The sequence below is a fragment of the Streptopelia decaocto genome (genome assembly GCF_964273445.1).
Source record: "Streptopelia decaocto genome assembly, chromosome: 6".
NCBI classification, from domain to species: domain Eukaryota; kingdom Metazoa; phylum Chordata; class Aves; order Columbiformes; family Columbidae; genus Streptopelia; species Streptopelia decaocto.
This window is the reverse complement of record NC_138660.1, coordinates 58,531,222-58,550,701: the sequence shown is the minus strand read 5'-3', so window position 1 is coordinate 58,550,701 and position 19,480 is coordinate 58,531,222. Positions and strand designations below refer to the sequence as shown.

The 19,480-nt window shown below is 43.0% G+C and overlaps 1 protein-coding gene across 1 annotated transcript in view; it reads left to right on the top strand.

Moving 5' to 3' along the window:
- Positions 1 to 19,480, top strand: part of PARP14 (poly(ADP-ribose) polymerase family member 14) — a 42,299-nt gene that overhangs the window by 6,226 nt on the left and 16,593 nt on the right. The window contains exons 8-24 of the mRNA XM_082055995.1: positions 257 to 2,493; positions 3,678 to 3,911; positions 4,183 to 4,404; positions 5,381 to 5,471; positions 6,435 to 6,584; positions 7,091 to 7,153; positions 8,197 to 8,364; positions 9,239 to 9,445; positions 9,545 to 10,138; positions 10,623 to 10,768; positions 11,314 to 11,488; positions 11,713 to 12,001; positions 13,610 to 14,091; positions 15,186 to 15,325; positions 15,417 to 15,450; positions 17,625 to 17,885; positions 18,478 to 19,206. Coding sequence (XP_081912121.1) covers positions 257 to 2,493; positions 3,678 to 3,911; positions 4,183 to 4,404; positions 5,381 to 5,471; positions 6,435 to 6,584; positions 7,091 to 7,153; positions 8,197 to 8,364; positions 9,239 to 9,445; positions 9,545 to 10,138; positions 10,623 to 10,768; positions 11,314 to 11,488; positions 11,713 to 12,001; positions 13,610 to 14,091; positions 15,186 to 15,325; positions 15,417 to 15,450; positions 17,625 to 17,885; positions 18,478 to 19,206 — 6,222 coding nt within the window. The remainder of the gene's footprint in view (positions 1 to 256; positions 2,494 to 3,677; positions 3,912 to 4,182; positions 4,405 to 5,380; positions 5,472 to 6,434; positions 6,585 to 7,090; positions 7,154 to 8,196; positions 8,365 to 9,238; positions 9,446 to 9,544; positions 10,139 to 10,622; positions 10,769 to 11,313; positions 11,489 to 11,712; positions 12,002 to 13,609; positions 14,092 to 15,185; positions 15,326 to 15,416; positions 15,451 to 17,624; positions 17,886 to 18,477; positions 19,207 to 19,480) is intronic.

The following is a 19,480-nucleotide window of genomic DNA, read 5'->3' as shown; positions in this document are numbered from 1 at the left end:
TGTCTCCTCCTGGGGGTGGTCAGTGTTTGTTCTTAACTGCCTCTCTCTTAGTTTTTGGCGTTTAAAACCAGTAATTTTTCAATAATTTGGACTTATTTCTATCTGGGAAGGGGATAAAATTAATGTAAAACTACTCTTAGACGTAACAAACATTATTGTATAGAAAACAAAGTTAAAACAATAAAACAACGACCAGAAGATACTTGGTTTTAAGGGCTAGCATTAATTAGGTCTTTTGCTTGTTTGTTTGTTTTAGATGTAACCAATATATTGGCAAAGCAGCATTCGCTCAACAAAACGCCCATCTCTGTCTATCCTTACTATGTCTCACTGGGAACAGCTCTGTATGGAAAGGAAGGACCACAAATAAAGCAGCCAGATCCAATTACAGTGCCTCTGGATCGGTATATCTGGTATTACTTGCAGAAAAATAATAAGCTAATTGAGGCAATAAGTTGTGAAATGGCAAAATGCAACTGTGAACTAACGTGGCCTGACCCCAACTGTGCAGAACCAAAAGTTACTTTGCATCCTTCAGCTGCTTTGCCTGAGCAGAAGAGATTGGTATCTCGATTGTTCAAGACATGGAATGAAGATGTTTCCGCAGCATTTTCGCACAGCGTATCGAAGTACGAAGCAATTAAATGTCAAGTAAGCACAGAGGTGTGGGAAGCCATTAGAAGCAGCTTTACCCACAGTGACGTTCTGATAATTCCATGTGTTTCCAAGGATTTCCTTGTTCTAGTGGGTGAAAAAGATGTTGTGAAGAATGTCGAACAAGAACTGAAGCTTCTGGTAGAAAAGGCCACCATAGAAATTGAAAGAGAAAAGCAAAGAACTGAAGAATTGGTGGTAATGGGTCCAGGGGAATATGCAATTTTGCAGAGTACTAGTCTTGAAAAATTTCACACAGAGTTCCCAGCCCTGCAGATATCTTATGATCCTTTGCAGAACATCATTAACCTCTGTGGAGTGTGTGAGGAAGTTTATAAAGTAAAAGGGGAAATACTAGATAATATACGCAAAATGGCAAAGAAAACGGTTAATATTCACCCTTACATTTTCCAGTTTTTAGAGCATATTGATAATGAAACCCTGTCACAGAGCCTGTTTATGTCAAAACAAATTAATGCCTTTTATGAGCTTAATGCAGAAGCCATCTTCTTGAAAGGGAGTGCTCCTGAAGATCTCCAAAAAGCAGAAGAAGAAATAAAGAAGGAACTGGATCACAAAAGCATTAGTCTGGAGGATGAGTCAGTCCTCCAGAAAGAGGAATGGATGATGCTTACCAAGCAAAACTGCTCTGATGAAGCTGTAAGAGTCACGCAGGCAGGGAGTCAGGTCATCATTGCTGGTTTTTCTCAAGCAGTAGCAAAAGTCTTCACGGAACTTTCAAACTTTATAGATGAAAACACACAAGTACAAAAGGTTGTAGGAGGAAAGCCTGTGGCGGTCATCATGTTTTTTGAGAAAGCAAAGGCCGATGTTTGGGGTGATTTACAGAATAAATGCGTGAAAGTTGACTTTATCACCCAGAAGAAAAACAGAGTTATATCCTTGAGTGGGCCAAGAAGAGAAGTACTGAAGGGAGTCACCTTAGTTGAGCAAATTCTGTCCGGCCTGCATTACAAGCGTGTGGCAATTAAAGAGCCGGGAGCCAAGTCGTATTTCAAAGAGCGAGAACGGTTTTTTGCTGCCAGTGTGAAAGAAGAATTTAAGTGTCTGGTGAGGCTGGAAGAAGAAGGAGAAGAACAGCAAGAACACAGTAATGTAGACAAGCCATGTAGGCAGGTGACCATGGGTGGAGTTGTAATAGCGGTTTATAAAGCTGACATGTGCACTCATCCTGTTGATGTTGTGGTGAATGCATCTAATGAAGACCTCAAACACATCGGTGGCCTTGCTGAGTCTCTGCTGAAGGCGGCCGGCCCGGAGCTGCAGCAGGAGTGTGACGAGCTGGTGAGGAGGAACGGGAGTTTGCAGCCCGGGTGCGCCGTGATCACGGGCGCTGGGAAACTGCCCTGCAAGAACGTCATTCATGCCGTTGGGCCCAGGTGGAGGAAGGAGGAAGCAGAAAAGTGCATGTTCTTGTTAAGAAAGACAGTGAAGAAAAGCCTACAGCTAGCCGACACATTTAATCATCGTTCCATAGCTCTGCCTGCTATAAGTGGAGGGATTTTTGGCTTCCCACTGGATCTGTGTACGCATTCCATTGTATCCTCCGTCAAGGAGACCCTGGAAGAATGCATGGGGGACAGCAGCTTGAAGGAGGTTCATCTTGTGGATATTACACAGAACAACATTCAGGCTTTCAGCAAGGCACTGGAAGAAGTGTTTTCAGATGATTCATCTTCCTACTGGCCACTGGGTCAAACCAGTACAGTTCGTCAGCATAAGAAAAGGAAAACTCAGAGCAGTAACAGCTTCCCATTGCTAACAACAGAGGAAGGCCTTGACATCGTGCTGAAACAAGGAAGCATCGAAGACGCTACAGTAAGTGTTTATCTGCTTTTAAAATATCAGGTGTGGTGGTGGGGATAGGGGGAGGGTAGGTGTTTGTTCGTTTTTGGTTTTTAAACATAAAAAACAACCAACCTCAGACTATTATCTGTAATTACCAATGTAACGTATTTGATATGTTACTAAACTGGCTGTCACTGCTGATCATAACAATTGCTATGAGGTGGCTGTTGTACCTGATGGGTACAGATGGCTGTGCCGCACCACGTCTTGTTGTCTGGTAACGCGGAGGCACGCAGGTCCCCATTGTACACAGTGCGTTTACCGTTTAGCAGAAGCAACTGGTAACAGCAGGAATGGTTCTGGGCTCAAAATCCTGATCCTACCTTGTTGGGCAGGAACCACATGCAAGCAGTGTTGACCTTCCCAGAAATCTTGATTACAAGAGAGTGGTACTAGCACAAAAGCAAAAGATGTTTGGTGCTGGTTAACCCGAGTACCCCACCATAGCAGAGTGGCTGGGCTGCCTCCAGATCCCCTGTATTGAATTGTTGACAGCTGGTTTACTGGGGTCACCAATACTGGAAGCAACTCCTCTCAGAGCCCTTTCCACAGCAGCTGGCAAATCCCTTCAGGAGGGGATGCCTCCCACAGCTCAGGTGTGCGGCTCCTCCCGTTGGCCAGGGCAGAATATACGTTAAAATGTGTATAGAAGTCCTTCTTTAGGAGCTGGACTTAGTGTTTGACGCAATGTTTGTGGCTCTTTGTATTTCTCCTGCTTCTGAATTACTGCCTTTCTTTCTCCATAGCTTTCCACCAGTTGTGTTTGTTCTCACCTCCTTCGTTTTCTCTAGACCAGTCATGTATGGCAAGGTCCTGCTTACCTCAGTGAGCACAGATTTTTGGTCTGTGCACTTCTCTTGGAGAGCAAACTTCATAAACATTTTTCAAATGGAGGTAGCATGAGTACACCAGGAATGCAGAATTTTAACTTTCTACTATTGGCTTGAAATGAATGTCACTGTTAATTCAGCTTTTGTGTTGCTACGAGCAGGCTCACGGTATTAGAACTGAGCATAACTTTTCAGATTTATTCCAAAACTTTGTTCATTCTCAGACTGCTGTCCCAAATCTCTACTTTGTAAATCAGCAGACAGGCTGCATTTGATTAATCAGTGCAAAATTTAAACATGAGTTTTTGCCTGCGTGTGTTTCAGACAGACGTCGTTGTCATCAGTGTTACCAAAGATCTCCAGCTTGACAAAGGGCCACTCTCTAAAGCTCTGCTGAGCAAGGCAGGGCCAATGCTTCAGATGGGCTTAAAAGAAGAAAGCCTGGGAAAAACAGCTGAGGAAGGTTCTGTGTTTAAAACAAAAGGTTACAATCTTGGTTGCAGTGTTGTGCTTCATGCTATTGTACCTGCATGGTCCCAGAAGCAGACATCTCTAAAGGTATAAAGGGTTTTATTTGGCTGAATTCCAATTTGGCTGGGCTTTATAGTGGGTTTAATGCCACTTTTCCTTCAAAATGGGCAACCGTGTCATAAGTTTGACCTATTCTTTTTAAACTGTGTGTCTGATCCGTCACTGACTAATATATTCCTTGTGATGTATGCAATTATTGTATTTTAATACCAAGAAACAGCTAGAAGGGAAAGTGCTACATTTCACATACTGGAAAAAAATTACCTTCAGTAATTGAAAAAATAATTGTGCTTTACAGGTCTTGGGCAATATCATCACCAAATGCCTGGAGATTGCTGAGGAACTATCTTTAAAGTCAGTTACTTTCCCAGCGATTGGGACAGGGAATTTAGGATTCCCGAGGCTTGCTGTTGCTAAATTATTGTTTGACAAAGTGTTTGAATTCAGCAGTAAAAATGGAGTAAATTCTCTTGAGGAAGTTCACTTTCTGTTACACCCAAAAGACACAGCTAATATTCAGGTGAGTTACCATGTTCTTCTGTCTCTATTACAAGCTGTCTTAATTTGGTCGATCTCATGATACTTGGCTGTCTGATCATGTCCAAAGAATCCACAGGGTTCTTGTTCTTATCCTGAAGAAGTTTGCTGACAGTCTTCCTTGTCTGTACTGAAAGTTGTCCTTTTGGTTCTGGCCCTCATGGTCACCTGCCTGTCTTGTACAGCCCTTTCTCTTCCCTGGTAATTAATACAAACAACAGTGTAATTACTATTTATCTCATGATCTCACATAATTCTTCAGTACATAAAACTTGCCTACGGATAAAATTGCTGCAATTCCTGCATAGACGTCTTCATTCTTGGAAAAAGGACTACTTCAATGGAATGCTGATGCCTTTTTAGGAATAAAAATTTTGCTAGTATTGCTGTGCTGGTAAACTTCTCCAATAGAAAGTGTATCAATATTCTGCACCCCCCTCTCTTCAGTGTCGTGTTAACACAAATTCTCTATATCCATGCTCAAGTTATTCATTTCACACATTAATCTCTCAAAAGAGAGCAGTCATGCTGTGAATTAAGTCCAAATAAGCGTTTCTGCGTTTGTTGACTTCTGCTGTATTGCGCAGTAGCCAATACATTTTGAAATGTGAAACTTGAAGGCTCCTGAGCCCAAGACTGAGCTATTGTGGATAGACGAGGGTGGCATTAGCTGCAAGACTTGAGTTGGAGCGTATACTGGCCCCTCAGTGTAAGGATGACATTTGTTACTGTATCCCTTGGAATGGTACCTTGGCTTTTCACTTAATTATTTATCAATCCTGCCTGTTGCTCACACTAAATAACCTTGCAGTCTGACAACTATGTGTCAGAACTTGCCATCAGCGTTAAAGCAGATGGTATGAAGTAATTAATGTTTTTTTACTTGACTTTTCAAACCTTTATTTCTACTGCATAATCTAAAGTTTTCTATAGGGGTTGATTGTGATTGCCTTCTCTAGGAATTTTCTTATGAACTTGAGAACAGATGTGGAAATGCTGTTGATGTGAAAGTGCAGAAGGCTACTCCCAGTAAGGCCAACCAAGGCGCAGGTAAGCTCGTTCCACAGCAGCTGTGTGCCTAGAAGATTTCTTTTAAGTTATTTTAAATATTCCAGGGAATGCATTTATTATGGATGTTTAGATGTTTGTTTGGTGAGAATGTCATTCCCGAAGCCCACGTAACTGTCGAAGGGGCTGCTGTAAAGGCAGCATATGATATTTTTAGGCTGTCTGTAATGTCTGAAACAGTAGTGAAGATGCTAAGAAAAAAACTGCACCTGTGACTACTTATCTGGGTAGTGCCCCTACAGAGCAGGACAGGAGAAGCTATCATGTGCCAAGGGCACAGTGGGGCTTTTTCTTTTATTGCTGCAGTACTTGATTAGATCATGAACAGGTTGGTGTCTTCCTGTGTCCTGGGAAGACAAGTGAGTTCCTGGTTATATGTCTTAAAGTGTCCTCTTTGGAATAGTCTTGAATCTTTTACATGTTTAGGTGAACAGCAAAACCAAACTGAAATATGTTTGGTGTTATCCAGCCTAATGGAAATGCAGAGTGTAGAAAATGAGTTACATGTTGAAAACTCGATTAAGTTTTTTTACAAATAAAGCTTAGGTACAAAGTTCCTGTCACACAGTAGAGAACCTGCCTGAAAACTCTGCAAGACAGAGGAGCCAAGGGAGTGAGACTTGGAAAGTCTGCGGCTCTCTTACCTTGGAATTTTGCAAAGGCTTGTGTAGTGTAATAAAATGTGGCAAAGTAGTGTCTGTATACCAGGTGTGCAGCAAAACAAGGGATTTTTTCTGCCATCTCAGCACAAATAGCAATGCTGGGAATAGGTGATGGTTAATCGGAGACTGCTGTGAGAAGGAATGATTTTCAGTTGATGTGGCAGGCACTGGCAAAGTCTGGAGCCAAACTGGGGTCTCTGTAGGTGTTGCACCCATGAATAAGTCCCTTATCTTTCACTTCATTCCTCCCTTCTATTAAGCGTCTGTTATTTCTTTCCTGCAGCTTCATCTGGTGCTTCTTCAACCCCAACACAGGATGGACATGAAATGAAGATTGGCTCTGTTGTGTTCCAAGTGGTGGAAGGCGATATTACCAAGGAAGATGGAGATGTCATTGTAAACATAACAAACCAAACCTTTAGCCTCAAATCAGGTATTTTATTTGGTATTATGTGTGAAAACAGTATGTGTGGTTGGAAAGGCTGGGTGAGAAGAGTAGGAAGCATTTCTTTCAATGTTTCAAATGCTTTTGTTTCACAGTGTAGTTTGTTTTGTTTCTTAGGGTACAAAGGTTCAATTAGGCAGTGTTTGAAACTTTCATTTTCTTATTAATCTGTGCTACAGGATGGCATTTTTAAGACTTGCAGAAAGGGAAACTAATAGTTTTAATTTTTTTTTTATAGAACATCTCTCAGACCAAAGGAGAAGAGAAACCTCAGTGAGGTCTTGACCTCAGTGAAAGTTGTTAGGTACTTTAGACACCACTTTGAATTGAAAAGCGTAAGCCTAAAATTTAGGCAACAGTGCTTTTCAATTATAACCTTCACTGTTATCAGGATTGAGATATCTTAGATATTATGTGATATACAGTTCTGCCTCAGATGAGGCTTTAACAGCATTAACAGTAACAGTGGATTCTTATGTCTCTTCTTATTTAAGGTGTCTCTAGAGCAATTCTGAACGCTGCTGGAAAAGCAGTTGAAGATGAATGTGCTCAACTAGGTATGGTATGATATTTCTGACATCCTTTCTGAAAGTGTCTGTGCATGGCAAGGCATCTGTTGCAATAGTTTCTCAGTGCCTATTGTACATCCATCTGTATTATGAGTTGTGTTACATCATCTTGTTTTTAATCAATGAATGTGATATTTGTAAAACATCTAATGAGGGAAGGAAAAGGAAAATCTTCAGCAAGAGAGGGCTTCTAAGCATATGTAAAAAACTAAATCTATTCATTATTGCATACTCTTATTCCAATAAAGCTTTCCATGATAAAAACTGATCACGTCTCCCTCGAACAGAACCATAAGCAAGGGATGATGTTGGCAGAAACGTTAATAGAGAAGCCATACCTCACTGGAAGCAACTGTCTACCTGCAGTTCCTTTTGTCATTCCCAAGCGAGAAAAAGATACATTTGCTGTTCCTTAATTAACAACCCACTGCCACATCCACTGTGTGAACAAGAGGGAAAACCAGTGACATTGGTTTCCTGCCTCAGAAGAGGCTTTTTTTTTGTAGACCAGATTCAGCTAGTGAACAGCAAATACAGTGAAGGGGGAGAAGGGATGGACAAGCGTGGGATTTAAAACCCCACAAAATGAGGGAAGCACGGTGTGGAGGTCATCTTGAAAGACCAACCAAAGGAAAATAATTATGGGGAAGTGATTAGAGGTAAACCTCTGGGCAGGCCAAGAGCGTAATTCAGAATAGATGCCCTGGGGGGAGATAACATGCTTGTGTGTGCAGGAAAACAGGGTGTAGCACTAGTCTGCATGAAGTTCTTCAAGTCTGCAGAGCAAACTTGACAACTAAAGGGCCACAAAATTTATTTGCTAAATGAGGCAAATATTTTACAAACATGAGTAGAATCCTTGTGTCTTGAAAGTCAAAATAGAGAGAGGGGGTTGCACAGTTTGTGGACGGAGTCTTGAAGCTTATCCTGAGGCATATTTGTTACCATTTCTTATCTCCTAATGAGAATTAGTATGCATCTGTATTGTGGATAATTGTTGATTGATTACATTCTCCTACTTAATGTTTCAGCCTTGCAATCCAAGCAGCTCTATATCACCACCCAAGCTGGAAACCTACCATGCAAATATATAATTCATTTTGTTGCCCAAGAGGATATCAAGTCACAAGTCTCCCAAGTGCTTCAAGAGTGTGAATTACAGCAGTACAGCTCTGTCGCCTTCCCAGCAATTGGAACAGGTCTGCGTCTCCATTTTGAAATGGGTTCAGTGCATGTGGTTCTGCTGATCTCGGGGTTCAAGTGATGAGTTTTATTTATCTGGAGGGGTTATTCTTTGGTGAAAATATATTCAGAAACTGCAGACTTAAACTGTTGTTAGAAGCTTATGAAGACCTAGAAAGCTTCACTCCTTGCATCAGCTAGTATGTGAAGAGTATGAGTGCTCTAGAGCTGACAGTTCCTTGCTAACTGGGGTTCGAAGGTACATCTGTGCTTCCTGAAGAACCATAAATGTTTGTCACAAAAGCCTGATATGTGTGAGCAGCTCATGGGAGAATACCCAGGGAGCTACTTTTCCATTGCTGAAGTCAGTAGACAATGCAGCTCTGGCTAGCAGCCACACAGGTAGGGTTGATACAGATGGAAGGTGAAGGTGTTGAAAAGGCCAGATTGTCCCTTTTTCTTGTTATTTTTAGTTAGACCAGTAGAAGTCCTTGGAGTTAGAGAACCTGGAATTGGGCCCCATGCATGCAGGGACCTCTTGCGTAAATACAACTTGACTTGCTTTTTGAGCAGAGTTGGTCACTGGGCCACTGAGCGTGAGGCCTGTGGCCTGTTAGGTAACCAAGGTGTATCATCCACATCATAACCTGATCAGTCGCCATGTCAACAAAAGTAAACTTCCATTTTATTTTTTTTCCCTTGGTGGAAAGCTGGTCTCAAACCTCCTGATAAATAAAAACCTTCCTTAACTCCCAGCCTGAAGTTATCTCTGACTTGTTTGTGATCCAAGTGATAGTGGGTATGTTCATAACTGTTCTTCTAAAGGTGTTATAACCGTTTGTAACAATTATTAACCCTTTTTAAAGGCAAAATGTTTATGACTTGTTTCAGGCGAGGCAGGCCGTGATCCAGCAGCAGTAGCTGACGACATGATAGATGCCGTAACAGACTTTGCAAGAAGTAACTCTTCTCCATCTGTGAAAACTATTAAAGTTGTCATCTTTCAGCCACATCTCCTGAGTGTGTTCCATGCAAGCATGCAGAAAAGAGAAAGGCCTGTTAGAACAGCAGCCAGCATGATCCTTTCCAAGTTAACGTGTAAGTAGATGTCACTTAAATACAGGTTATAGATCAATCTGTTTAGCACCAGCTGATAACTGCTAATGATAATGATGACATTTGTGTATTTCGATGTAGCATTCTGGAGTCCTGAGAAACGTTCCCCAAAGGAAAAACCCAAAGCAGTTTTGGAAAATAAAATTGACGTGGCTGTTGTGCAGATTTGTGGCGAAAACAAGAAGAAAGTGGAAGAAGCTGAAAACTGGTTGAAAACTGCAATTTTAAAGGAACAGTTTAAGACAGAAATCCAAGATGAGTCTATCTTTAATTTCGGCGAAGCAGAGAATGAGGAACTGCGTTGCCTACAAGAGAAATTAAAAATATGTCTTTGTTTGGATAGTAACTCCATTCAAATTTCAGGTGTTGAGAAAGATGTCTGGATTGCTTATTCAACTGTTCAAAAAATGATCCACAGGGTAAAAGCTGCTAAACAGGACGAGGTCAGGGCAGAACTTCTACAAAACTTAATTGAGTGGAAATATTTGAAAAAGGATTCCTATGTGCCCTTCGACAGTCTCACAAATATGCAGTTGGAAAATGCTTCCATAGCAAAGCAGAAAGATGTTGTAGTCACCATTAATAAGAAAAAATACACAGTGAATGTAGAAGCTAGATATGCTGTGGATGGCCAAGGAAAACGTATACCTGTTACACGTATTGATAAATCTGAAGGTAAGTAAAGGCACCTCGACAGATGGGTGTTTCCATGTTAAAACCAGGTTGAATCCAGCTTGGCAAGAAATTGTAAGAATATGCAAAATATTATTAGGAACTTTGTGCGGGTCCATTTATGGAGAGTGTATAAAGGAACTGAATTGGGAAATAAAAATGAAAAAATCTGGCTGTTTGAAATTTTTGGAGATGTAGGTAATGTGTTCTGAGGTAAAAGATGTTGCGAAGGTTCCCTCTTCAGCTGTGAAGAACAGATTTTTCTAGGAACGATCAATTCAGGCACATCAGTTGCCAGTGCAGTGGCAAACTAGAAACTACAGCGCCTGAATCCTCAGGTAAAAGGCCCACGGAACACTCTTGGCTGACAAAGACCAGTAGGCACTAGGGATAAGCTAGATGTATGGACTTTTAGAAGTGTCCGTAGCATGGCATATTCATGTTAAGCAGAGGATCTGGGTAAATATGATTTATTTTTCTTCTGCAGATCAAGGATCAACAGTGCCCCCTGCAACATGGGACGATATGCAAAACCAGCGACTCAAAATAGTGAAAGTAAAACCAGAAACAAGAGAGTATAGAGAGGTGCAGGAAAAGTTTCTGAAGACCTGTCAGTCCTTCAAAATTGAAAAGGTGAAAACATGTCAGCATTCCTGAGCATAAGTACTTTGATAACAAGTGATGAAGATCACTAACAATGATGGAAAAATAAATTCCACTGGGATTTCTGAAGTTGGGCAAGTCTTTATGGCTGTCACTAATTTTAATTTGCATCGGTTTAATTTGCATGTAACATATTTGGAGCAAGTCTTAAGCAGTTGCTTCTTCAGCACCCAGTGAGATTGTTCTTCCTTGGAATCACTTTTGCCACAGTAGAGCACAGCATTTGCTCACTTAAGCCGTGTGTGCTTTGCAGGTAGGCAGGTCAACTATGCCCCAGAAACCTGCAATAACTGCCCCATATTGTTTCCCATGGAGTCTTTGTCATGTTTGGGGCTGGGTTCTGCTGTCTGTCATGCCAAAGTTTGGAGTGATTTGGCTAATTTGTTTCATAATCTAGTGGATGTGCATTGGAGTTAGGAGGGGAATCTTGGAAGTAGATTGAATTGTTGATAACACTAATGTTTTTCATGACAGCAATCTAAAGAAAATGAATGTCTTACTTTCAAACTTTGCAGATTGAAAGGATACAGAACCCATTCTTTTGGAAGGCCTACCAAATAAAAAAGCGTGAAATGGATAACAAAAATGGCAACAGAACTAATGAGAGGCTTCTGTTTCATGGGACAAATAAGGAGTCATTAGACTTGATTAATAACTATGGATTTAACCGGAGCTATGCTGGAATGCACGGTAATGTGAATTTCAAAACAGCTCTTGTTTTCCTGATTAGGGCTAGGACTGATTTGCCTTGCCATCTCTATAGTCCTGCCTTGTATGCAAAAATATTTGTTTCATTAAATCTCTCTATTGCAAATAAAAAGCAAAATTGTTAAGAGATTGACAGGCTCTGAAGATGGCAGATGAGTGATTGCTGCTACTGAAACATTCACTAACATTTGTTTCTCTGACTACAGCTGCAAACTTTGGAAATGGAACGTACTTTGCTGTTAATGCCAACTATTCTGCCAACGACACCTATTCTAGACCGGATTTGGATGGGAAGAAGCACATGTACTTGGCTCGAGTCCTGGTGGGAGAATATGGTCTGGGGACAAAAGGGTCACTTATTCCAGAAGCAAAAAATGCCAGTGACCCTACAGATCGGTTCGATAGTTCAACTGATAACATAAACCACCCATCCATGTTTATTATATTTAATGACATTCAAGCTTACCCAGAATACCTTATCACTTTCATGAGATAAGCATTTTGATTGCAGCCGACGTTGCATGTCTTTTAGTCTGGCTGTAGGGCAGAAACACTTATACCAAAATGCACAATTAATTTCTTAATGTTTGTTTACACTCTGGTAATTTTTGATAGCACTGCTTGTTTACACTTAAAGTAGCTGAGCATATTTAACTCCTGAGCTAAATATTCTACTGAAAACCTGCGTTTGATTACATATCAAGCTTTTATAGAGTGTTTAGTCTTTCCCTGCAGCCTTATGATCATCCTAGTTGCATTTGCAAGTGGGGGACACTGGTGGGAGGTTGGAAGGAATCTTCCTTCAGCCACAGTGCTGCATTTCTGATGGCTTCTTCCACTCTGACAGTCTCCATTGTGTGGTTTTCAATAAATGAACTACCTGTAGTTAATGGCTTGTGTTTATCTAAACCTCTGCAAATGTTTAGTGTTGGTTTTCTGCCAAGGAACTTGACATCTCGGATAGGGGTTTGTATGTTAATACAATAGCTCTTCATGATGCAGCACCTCCAAATTCTAAAAACCCTTGGCTCCTCTGAAGGTACTGGATTTGACTTATTTGATTGGATGATTAAGAGAAAATATTCCAATAGTTGCTTTACATAATTAGCTAGGTTGCTAGTACTTTAAAGTTTTACTGTGGGTTAGTGCGGCCATGTGAGCAATAATCATTGCAGGGTAAACGTTGCTGGGGCGCATGTTTTCTAGGACAGGTGGTATCAAATATTATGAACCTGCACATCAGGCTCTTCATTCACACCTCACCCCCTCACTCCCTCTGCAAGTGGCTGGAACCACTTGCTTTGGGCTTTATTGCTTTGGATTACATCAGTTTTCTAACTGCTGAAAAATGCTGACTGATGAATTCCTAGAGCTTGAAAGCAAGAGATGGGTGTGGGGGGCCAAAAGTCTTTAAGTTTTGCTTTCAAAATGAATAAACTTAATTGATCTCTGTAACAAATGCATCAGCGTGACAGGAGTCAGAGGTGATGTCTTGGGGTGCTTCCCTGCAGGTCTGCTGGTCTGAACTTTCTCCCCAGGAGGACAGTAGCACATCTGTTCTCAGCTTCTCCATTGCCACAAGAAGGTGTGGAGAACACCATGGTGTTTTTTCACCAGTGCTTGCCTTACCGGTGCTTTGGGTATCAGGCACAGAGCAGAAACCTGTACCACTGAGGTCTGTGTGGGTAATGCTGCTTCTCCAAGTGGGTTTATTAGAATCATAGAACAGTTTGTGTTGGAAGGGACCTTCAAAGCTCAGCTAGTCCAACCCCTGCAATGACCAGGGACATCTTCACCCAGATCAGGTTGCTCAGAGCCCCATCCAGCCTGGTCTTGAATGTCTCCAGGAATGGGGCATCTACCACCTCTCTGGGCAACCTGGGCCAGTGTTTCACCACCTGCTGTGCAAAAAAATTTCTTCTTCGTGTCTGGCTGGAATCTCCTCTCCTTTAGTTTAAAACAATTACCCCTTGCCCTGTCACAACAGGCCCTGCTAAAAAGTCTGTCCCCATCTTTCTTGTAGGCCCCTTTTAAATACTGAAAGGCTGCAATAATCTAAAGGGGAGGAAGCTGAAGAGTACGGGGGGGACCTTTTTCCTCCAGCAGCGTGGTGGTTTCCAGCTCCCAGCACAGAGACATTATGCAGAGGGTGTTCTCGGAAATCCTGCCGGGGTCAGGAGTGCAAGGGTGTGGGTGTGAAGCCGTGCCCGGCCGCTCGGGACAGCTGTGTGGTGACAGCCGGGAGCGGCACGGACCTGGTCCCGCAGCAGCGCCCGTCTCGGCCCCCCCTCGTCGCCCCCCGCCGGCGGGCAGGGCCCCGCCAGCTGCCGCCTCCAGCCCGCCCCGCCGGGAAACAAAAGTGAAACCCAACGGGGAGACAAGCCGGGCAGCCATGACTAGGCAGGGACCGGGCACCCTCCCGCTGCTGGTGCGCGGAGACTGGGGCGCCGCCGAGCCGCCCCCCGCCCTGCGGAAGAAGCTGCTCTGCTACTTCCAGAGCCAGAAGCGCTCGGGCGGCGGCGAGTGCGACCTGCGGGCTGGGACCGCGACCGGGGACCTTCTGGTCTGTTTCGCCCGCCCCGAGGGTGAGCGGCCGGGGCGGGGAGGGGGCCCGGGCGGGTGGGGGGTCCGGCGGGTCCGGGTGGGCGCTGCTGCCGCGGGCTGCCCGTCTAACCCGGGGCGGAGTGGCCGGGAAAGGGGTTTGTGTGTCGGTTCCTATAGAAGTGAGTGTGTTGTGAGTTACACCTTTAACTTTCTGCAAGTTAAAATACACATACTGACATAATTATTATAGTCAATGTGATGTATGCTATCTAGTATGTAACATACACATCTATAGTATGCAATGTCATATGCATTCTGCAATATGCAGTACAGAATATATAATATGTATTTGCTTCTATATGCTTAAATTTGGTGCTTAGTACTAGCCTGTAGATTGCATTTTGAATAACACTAGGCTATAAGTTAATAAATCTGTGCTACCAGGTATATATCCATATTATTTTTGCTGCACAGTAGTATTGTCTAGATTGCACTTGGAATAGTAATGCTTGTGTTAATATAACTTAACATGTATTTTAACTACAGAGATATATTTAACATATATAACATATTTTAGTGCTAGAGTTATGTTATGGTTGGACTTGATGAGCCTGAGGGTCTCTTCCAGCCCTAATGATTCAATGATTCTATATGACAGTAATGTGCGTGTATCTATATAAACTTGCAGCAAGGTGGAAAGCATTTACCTGCAGTTGTGTTAAATGTATACATATGCATGTATGTACATATATGTGCATAAACACTCACAAACATATATATATATACACACACACTTTCTTTTTCTTTCTTACGCTTCCCAGTTGCGGGCTCACCCAGCTGGTAAGTCGAGGACATGCAGTTTTGGCACTGGCTGGACCAGGCTGTGCCAGCACCCCGGTGCTGCAGCCCCAGTGTGGGGCTATCTGCCCGGCACCGGCTGGGAAATGTTGGGTGGAGCCGACCTTCACATCCCTGGTGGGGTTTTGGGGCAGAAATAATATCCTCTGCTACTCTTCCTTTCACTTTCATTTTGTGGGGCAGTATGTGTGTCTTAATGTAATGGTGGAAAAGTGCTACGTAATGTAAAGTTTTATTTCTATTCAGATTGTCACTGGGGTTTGTTTGTTTTATTTAGTGAGGCAACGAGTTCTTGGGAGACAGTCTCATGAGCTTTACTTGGGAGAAAAAAGAAAATTGAAGTTGATTGTCACAGAGCCTGAAACAGCACTAACTGCTCAAGAGGAGGCATTGGAAGAAAAATTAGTTCACACAAAGGTGAATAAAAATTGTAAACGTAACAAGCACTTTGAAGTAGTGGTGAGAGTTTCAAATCAATTACTGATATTTTGCTTTCATTTTATTTTAGGCTCTGGGTGCCATGAGCAGCCTTCAAACAAAAGGTGATTCTTCATTAAACAAACATGTTGGTGCTTTTCTCCTCACTCAGCTCCAGTTCTGTGGGGAGTTGTGCTCAAAGTTTCTGAGTTTCGCAGCCTGACTCAGGTGATAGAGGGAAGGAAAGGTGTCTGGCCAGAGATACTGTACACTTGATCACCAAGGATGGAGTTCACCTTGCCAGACTTAGACCACGTGCCTGGTTTTAACTCCTAAAATAGCCGTTTTAGTCAGAAGAGCATCTGCAGAGGGGGGTTTAGTTCCCTTATCCTGCATAACTGCTCTAAGATAAGATCTGCATAGAGGCACCTAGATCGAAGGTCTTAATCCCAGGTCTGGTGTCTCTGTGCTCCCTGCCGCCAGGAGAGTCTGTAAAGGCAAGTGGTGCATCTCCCCAGCACCCCAGTGACTTTGGTTGGGCCCTCATTCAGCAATATTTTGCTAAGCTTTGTGATTCAGAAAGCAATCAAGAAAACAGTACTGCACACCCAAATATACCCACATCTGTGAAGAGTAAGTACTCAGCCCCAAGACAGACCAGTTAAAAAATTCTTCAGTGCTTACCCCCATGTCTTTTCCTTCCCATATGAAGTCTTATTTGGTGTTATTTTGTGTGGTTTTCCTCCTTTCAAAAATTAGGTACTCAAAGTTGTCATCTACTAATTTTTAGTTACACTAGAGAGGGCCCTGAAAATCTCCAGATGCTGCTCTTAATCTCTTTGTTGGATCACCCTAGCTTTCCGTTTTGGTTTTTTGGTACTTTCTTCATTGGACACAGTGAAACAGAGGATTCCTGTCAGTGATCTGGAAACAATAACTAGCATCTGTAGAGCTATTGCTTTCGTGGTTATTTCTTTTGGTTTCTTCTTGACCAGCTTATGCTGGTAGACCTTCAAAGGCAGCTGTCTCCTGTAGATGTTGTGGGTTTGGTATCAGTTGTTGTTGTACCTCGGGAGAGCTGCGAGTGGGCAGAGCAGCCTGTTTGTGCTGCCGCCTGCTCCAGCCTCCCCACCCCACACCTCTGTCTCTCTCCTTGGGGCTGCCCCTCCCGGCCAGCCTGTTGGGTGCTGCCCCAGCACTGAGGGATTTTGGGGTGTTCTTGAGCAAAAGCAAGCAGAGACCTCACCCTCACACCCCTCATCAGGTGTGTGACTGCTCCACCGAGCTCCTTTCCCCTCGGTCATACCTGCCCTCTGCCATGGCCAGAGATGGTGGCCCTGGAGGTTTACACTGAGGGTGGTGAGCACCAGGGTTTCATTCGATGCTCCTCTCCCTACCATGGCACAGGGATGTACCAGTTTACCAAACTGAGAGGGGCTTATGCTCCTGTTCATATTTGTCAGGGCAAAGAGTGGAGAGCTGCCTTTGGTGAGTGTGGGCATCTTGAGCACCCTGGGGTGCCTTTTGGCCTGTGCCAGTGCCCTGCCACCCTGCAGGGCTCTGTGACCGCCGTCTTCTCTGACTTGTTGGACGGTTGTGTCCCTGCATACCTGGATGACACGCCTAGTTTACTCGAGGCACACAGAGGAACAAGTCATTCATGTTCAGGATGTTCTTTCCTGCCTCCACCCTCGTCTGTCTGCAAGGCTGCAGACATTCCTCCCTCCAGCAGCCACTGGACATCTGGGGTACTCAGTGGGCACCCTTGTTATATTTTCTATCTGCAAAAATTTGTTGCATCCCTGCCAGCCTTCTGTGCCCGTGCGTCCTTCAGCGCTGTGGTGCCTCACTGGTGGTGGGAGACTGTGGTCATCAGGGGGCTTTGCATCGAGTCGTGCAGGGCTGCTGGTGGCCTGTGGTCCCTGCTGTGTCCCGAGCTGTGTTCAGGCTTGTTGTGCTTGCACATGGGCCAAGAAACTGATACAGAGGCTGAGCAGCTGTGGCCAGTTTTGGGGTTTTGATTTTATTTGCGTCTCTGACTCCGAGACATACCAGTGACCTTGGACCTGTTTATACATGGCTCATTTTGTGCCACCAAACAAGCTGCCTACAGTCCCGCAAAGTATCACATCTGGGCTGTTTTGGATCCCAAAATGTGCCAGGGTACCCTGCAGTATTTGATTAGTTAGATGATCTCTTTTCTTGGGAAGGGAAAGGAGAGACAGGGTAAGCAAAAATCTCTTTATTCCAGGAAATGTGTACCAATATGACATATAGCTTATTTCTCTTTCTGCTGAAGGTGACACAGAAGCCTTGCAGAAGGCGGGGAGTCTTGTTCCAAACAGTGAACTCCAGGAGGAAGCTGGCTGTGCAGGGGACATCGCAGAAAAGCCTGCAAAGGCCTCATCTTCAGTGGTGTTTGAAAACATACAAGGTTGCAGTCTAAAGTGCCTACGTATGCTGTTGGAGAACATCAGCAACCTGTCAGTAGATGATGACTTCACTGTGGAAGTGATACCTGAAATAAATGTTGCTGTAGCCAGATTTATAAAAAGTATTGGTAAGACAGGATGAACACCCTCATTTATTTCCATGTTTATTTACCAGTAATAGCTTTCAGAGCTTTATTCCTCTCCTGTTAGAGATTCAGACAGTTTTGAAAATGTACCTGGACTGTAGTCTCTCAAGAAAGACGTAAGTCTTACCCAGAGCTCCATGAAAATGCCTGCGATCCAAATGTGACACTGAAAAAAGAAAATTGTGCCATATTCATTAATTGAAATTGTCTCTATCTTATTTTGGGTTAAGATGGAGAAGATTTAGAATCAGACTGAGTGTGGAGATGAGTTCTTCAAATTATTGAAGTATATAAAGTCTCCATTTGAGAAGGCGGTGAAACAGTCAGAAGTGCTTAGCCTATACAAGAGGTGAATAAGGGGGGAACAGAGACACAGTGATGAATAGCAGAGAGTAACATGGCTGTGTGCATTTACACTTTTTTGTTCCAACACAGAGTTATTTGGCATCAAAGATGGTTTTGCTTCCACTACAGGGAGAAGGAGACTCAGCTCATTTCTTTGCCAGAAGCGAAAGCTGGGTCTGATAACAACGCAGGAAAACACAGTCAGTTCACACTGCTTTTCTGTTTACAGATACTGAAGAATTTGTCAAAAACTGTTCACAAAACAAAAGAATTAAAGCATTCAAAATGACTGCCAGGCTTCTTGAACTGACCCAGAGCATCAAGATTGAAAACCTGCCAGCCGGCGTTTCTGAGCTCTTCATCACCATTTATTTTGAGAATGCACGGAACGGAGGGGGGCCCGTGTCAGACATCCAGCTCTTCCCCGAGGAGAACTCAGCCATCATTACTTTCTGTGATCACAAAGGTACCGCTGTCCTTCACCTGACCAAACTGCTCCCAGGTGGAGGACCTGAAAGAAAATTACTGCAAATGTGGGCATTAGGGGAAGCCTGGCTTGCTGTCACTAAAGCCAGAGTACACTGTTCCGTTCTGCATTTAGAAACTCTGCTACATGTCTCTTTTTTTATGTTACCAAAGGTTCTTTTTAATACCTGCTTTATGCATGGGTTGTTCCTACTGATGTTTTTTTTTCCCCCATTTACAGAGGTTTTTATCAACAGGAATTGTAGTTACAGGTACAGCAAGCAGGATCTGCCAATGACTTCAGCTTTCAGAGTTAGCTTTCAGAAACTAATTAAGGTCAAATATTTTCATTATCAGGGAAGAACACAGCTAAAGAACAATCTTGTTACTATTCCTGGTGAGGAATCACTGTCCTGGTTTCGTACCAGTGCAACCTCTAGTAGATATCTCTCTGTGTTAGGAGACTCCAGACTTAGTAAATTCTTTTACTTTAATTAAGGATATATACCAAGAGATGGTTTTTCTTCTGACTCTCAGATTTTGCTTAAGTACATTTTGTACATTAAGTTACTGTATAATTTGGATCATTGTACCATGATTTTAAGCCCCTGACAGCATTATAATTCCTTTCCTTTGTTCATTCTGCCCATTGCCAACTGAAATGGAAGGAAAAAAAAAAAGAAACAAAAAAAAGTAAAAATGCACTGGCACAAAGAGTTTTCTTTTAAGTTGAGAGTAAGGAGCATTTCTTAGTAGTACATTAATAT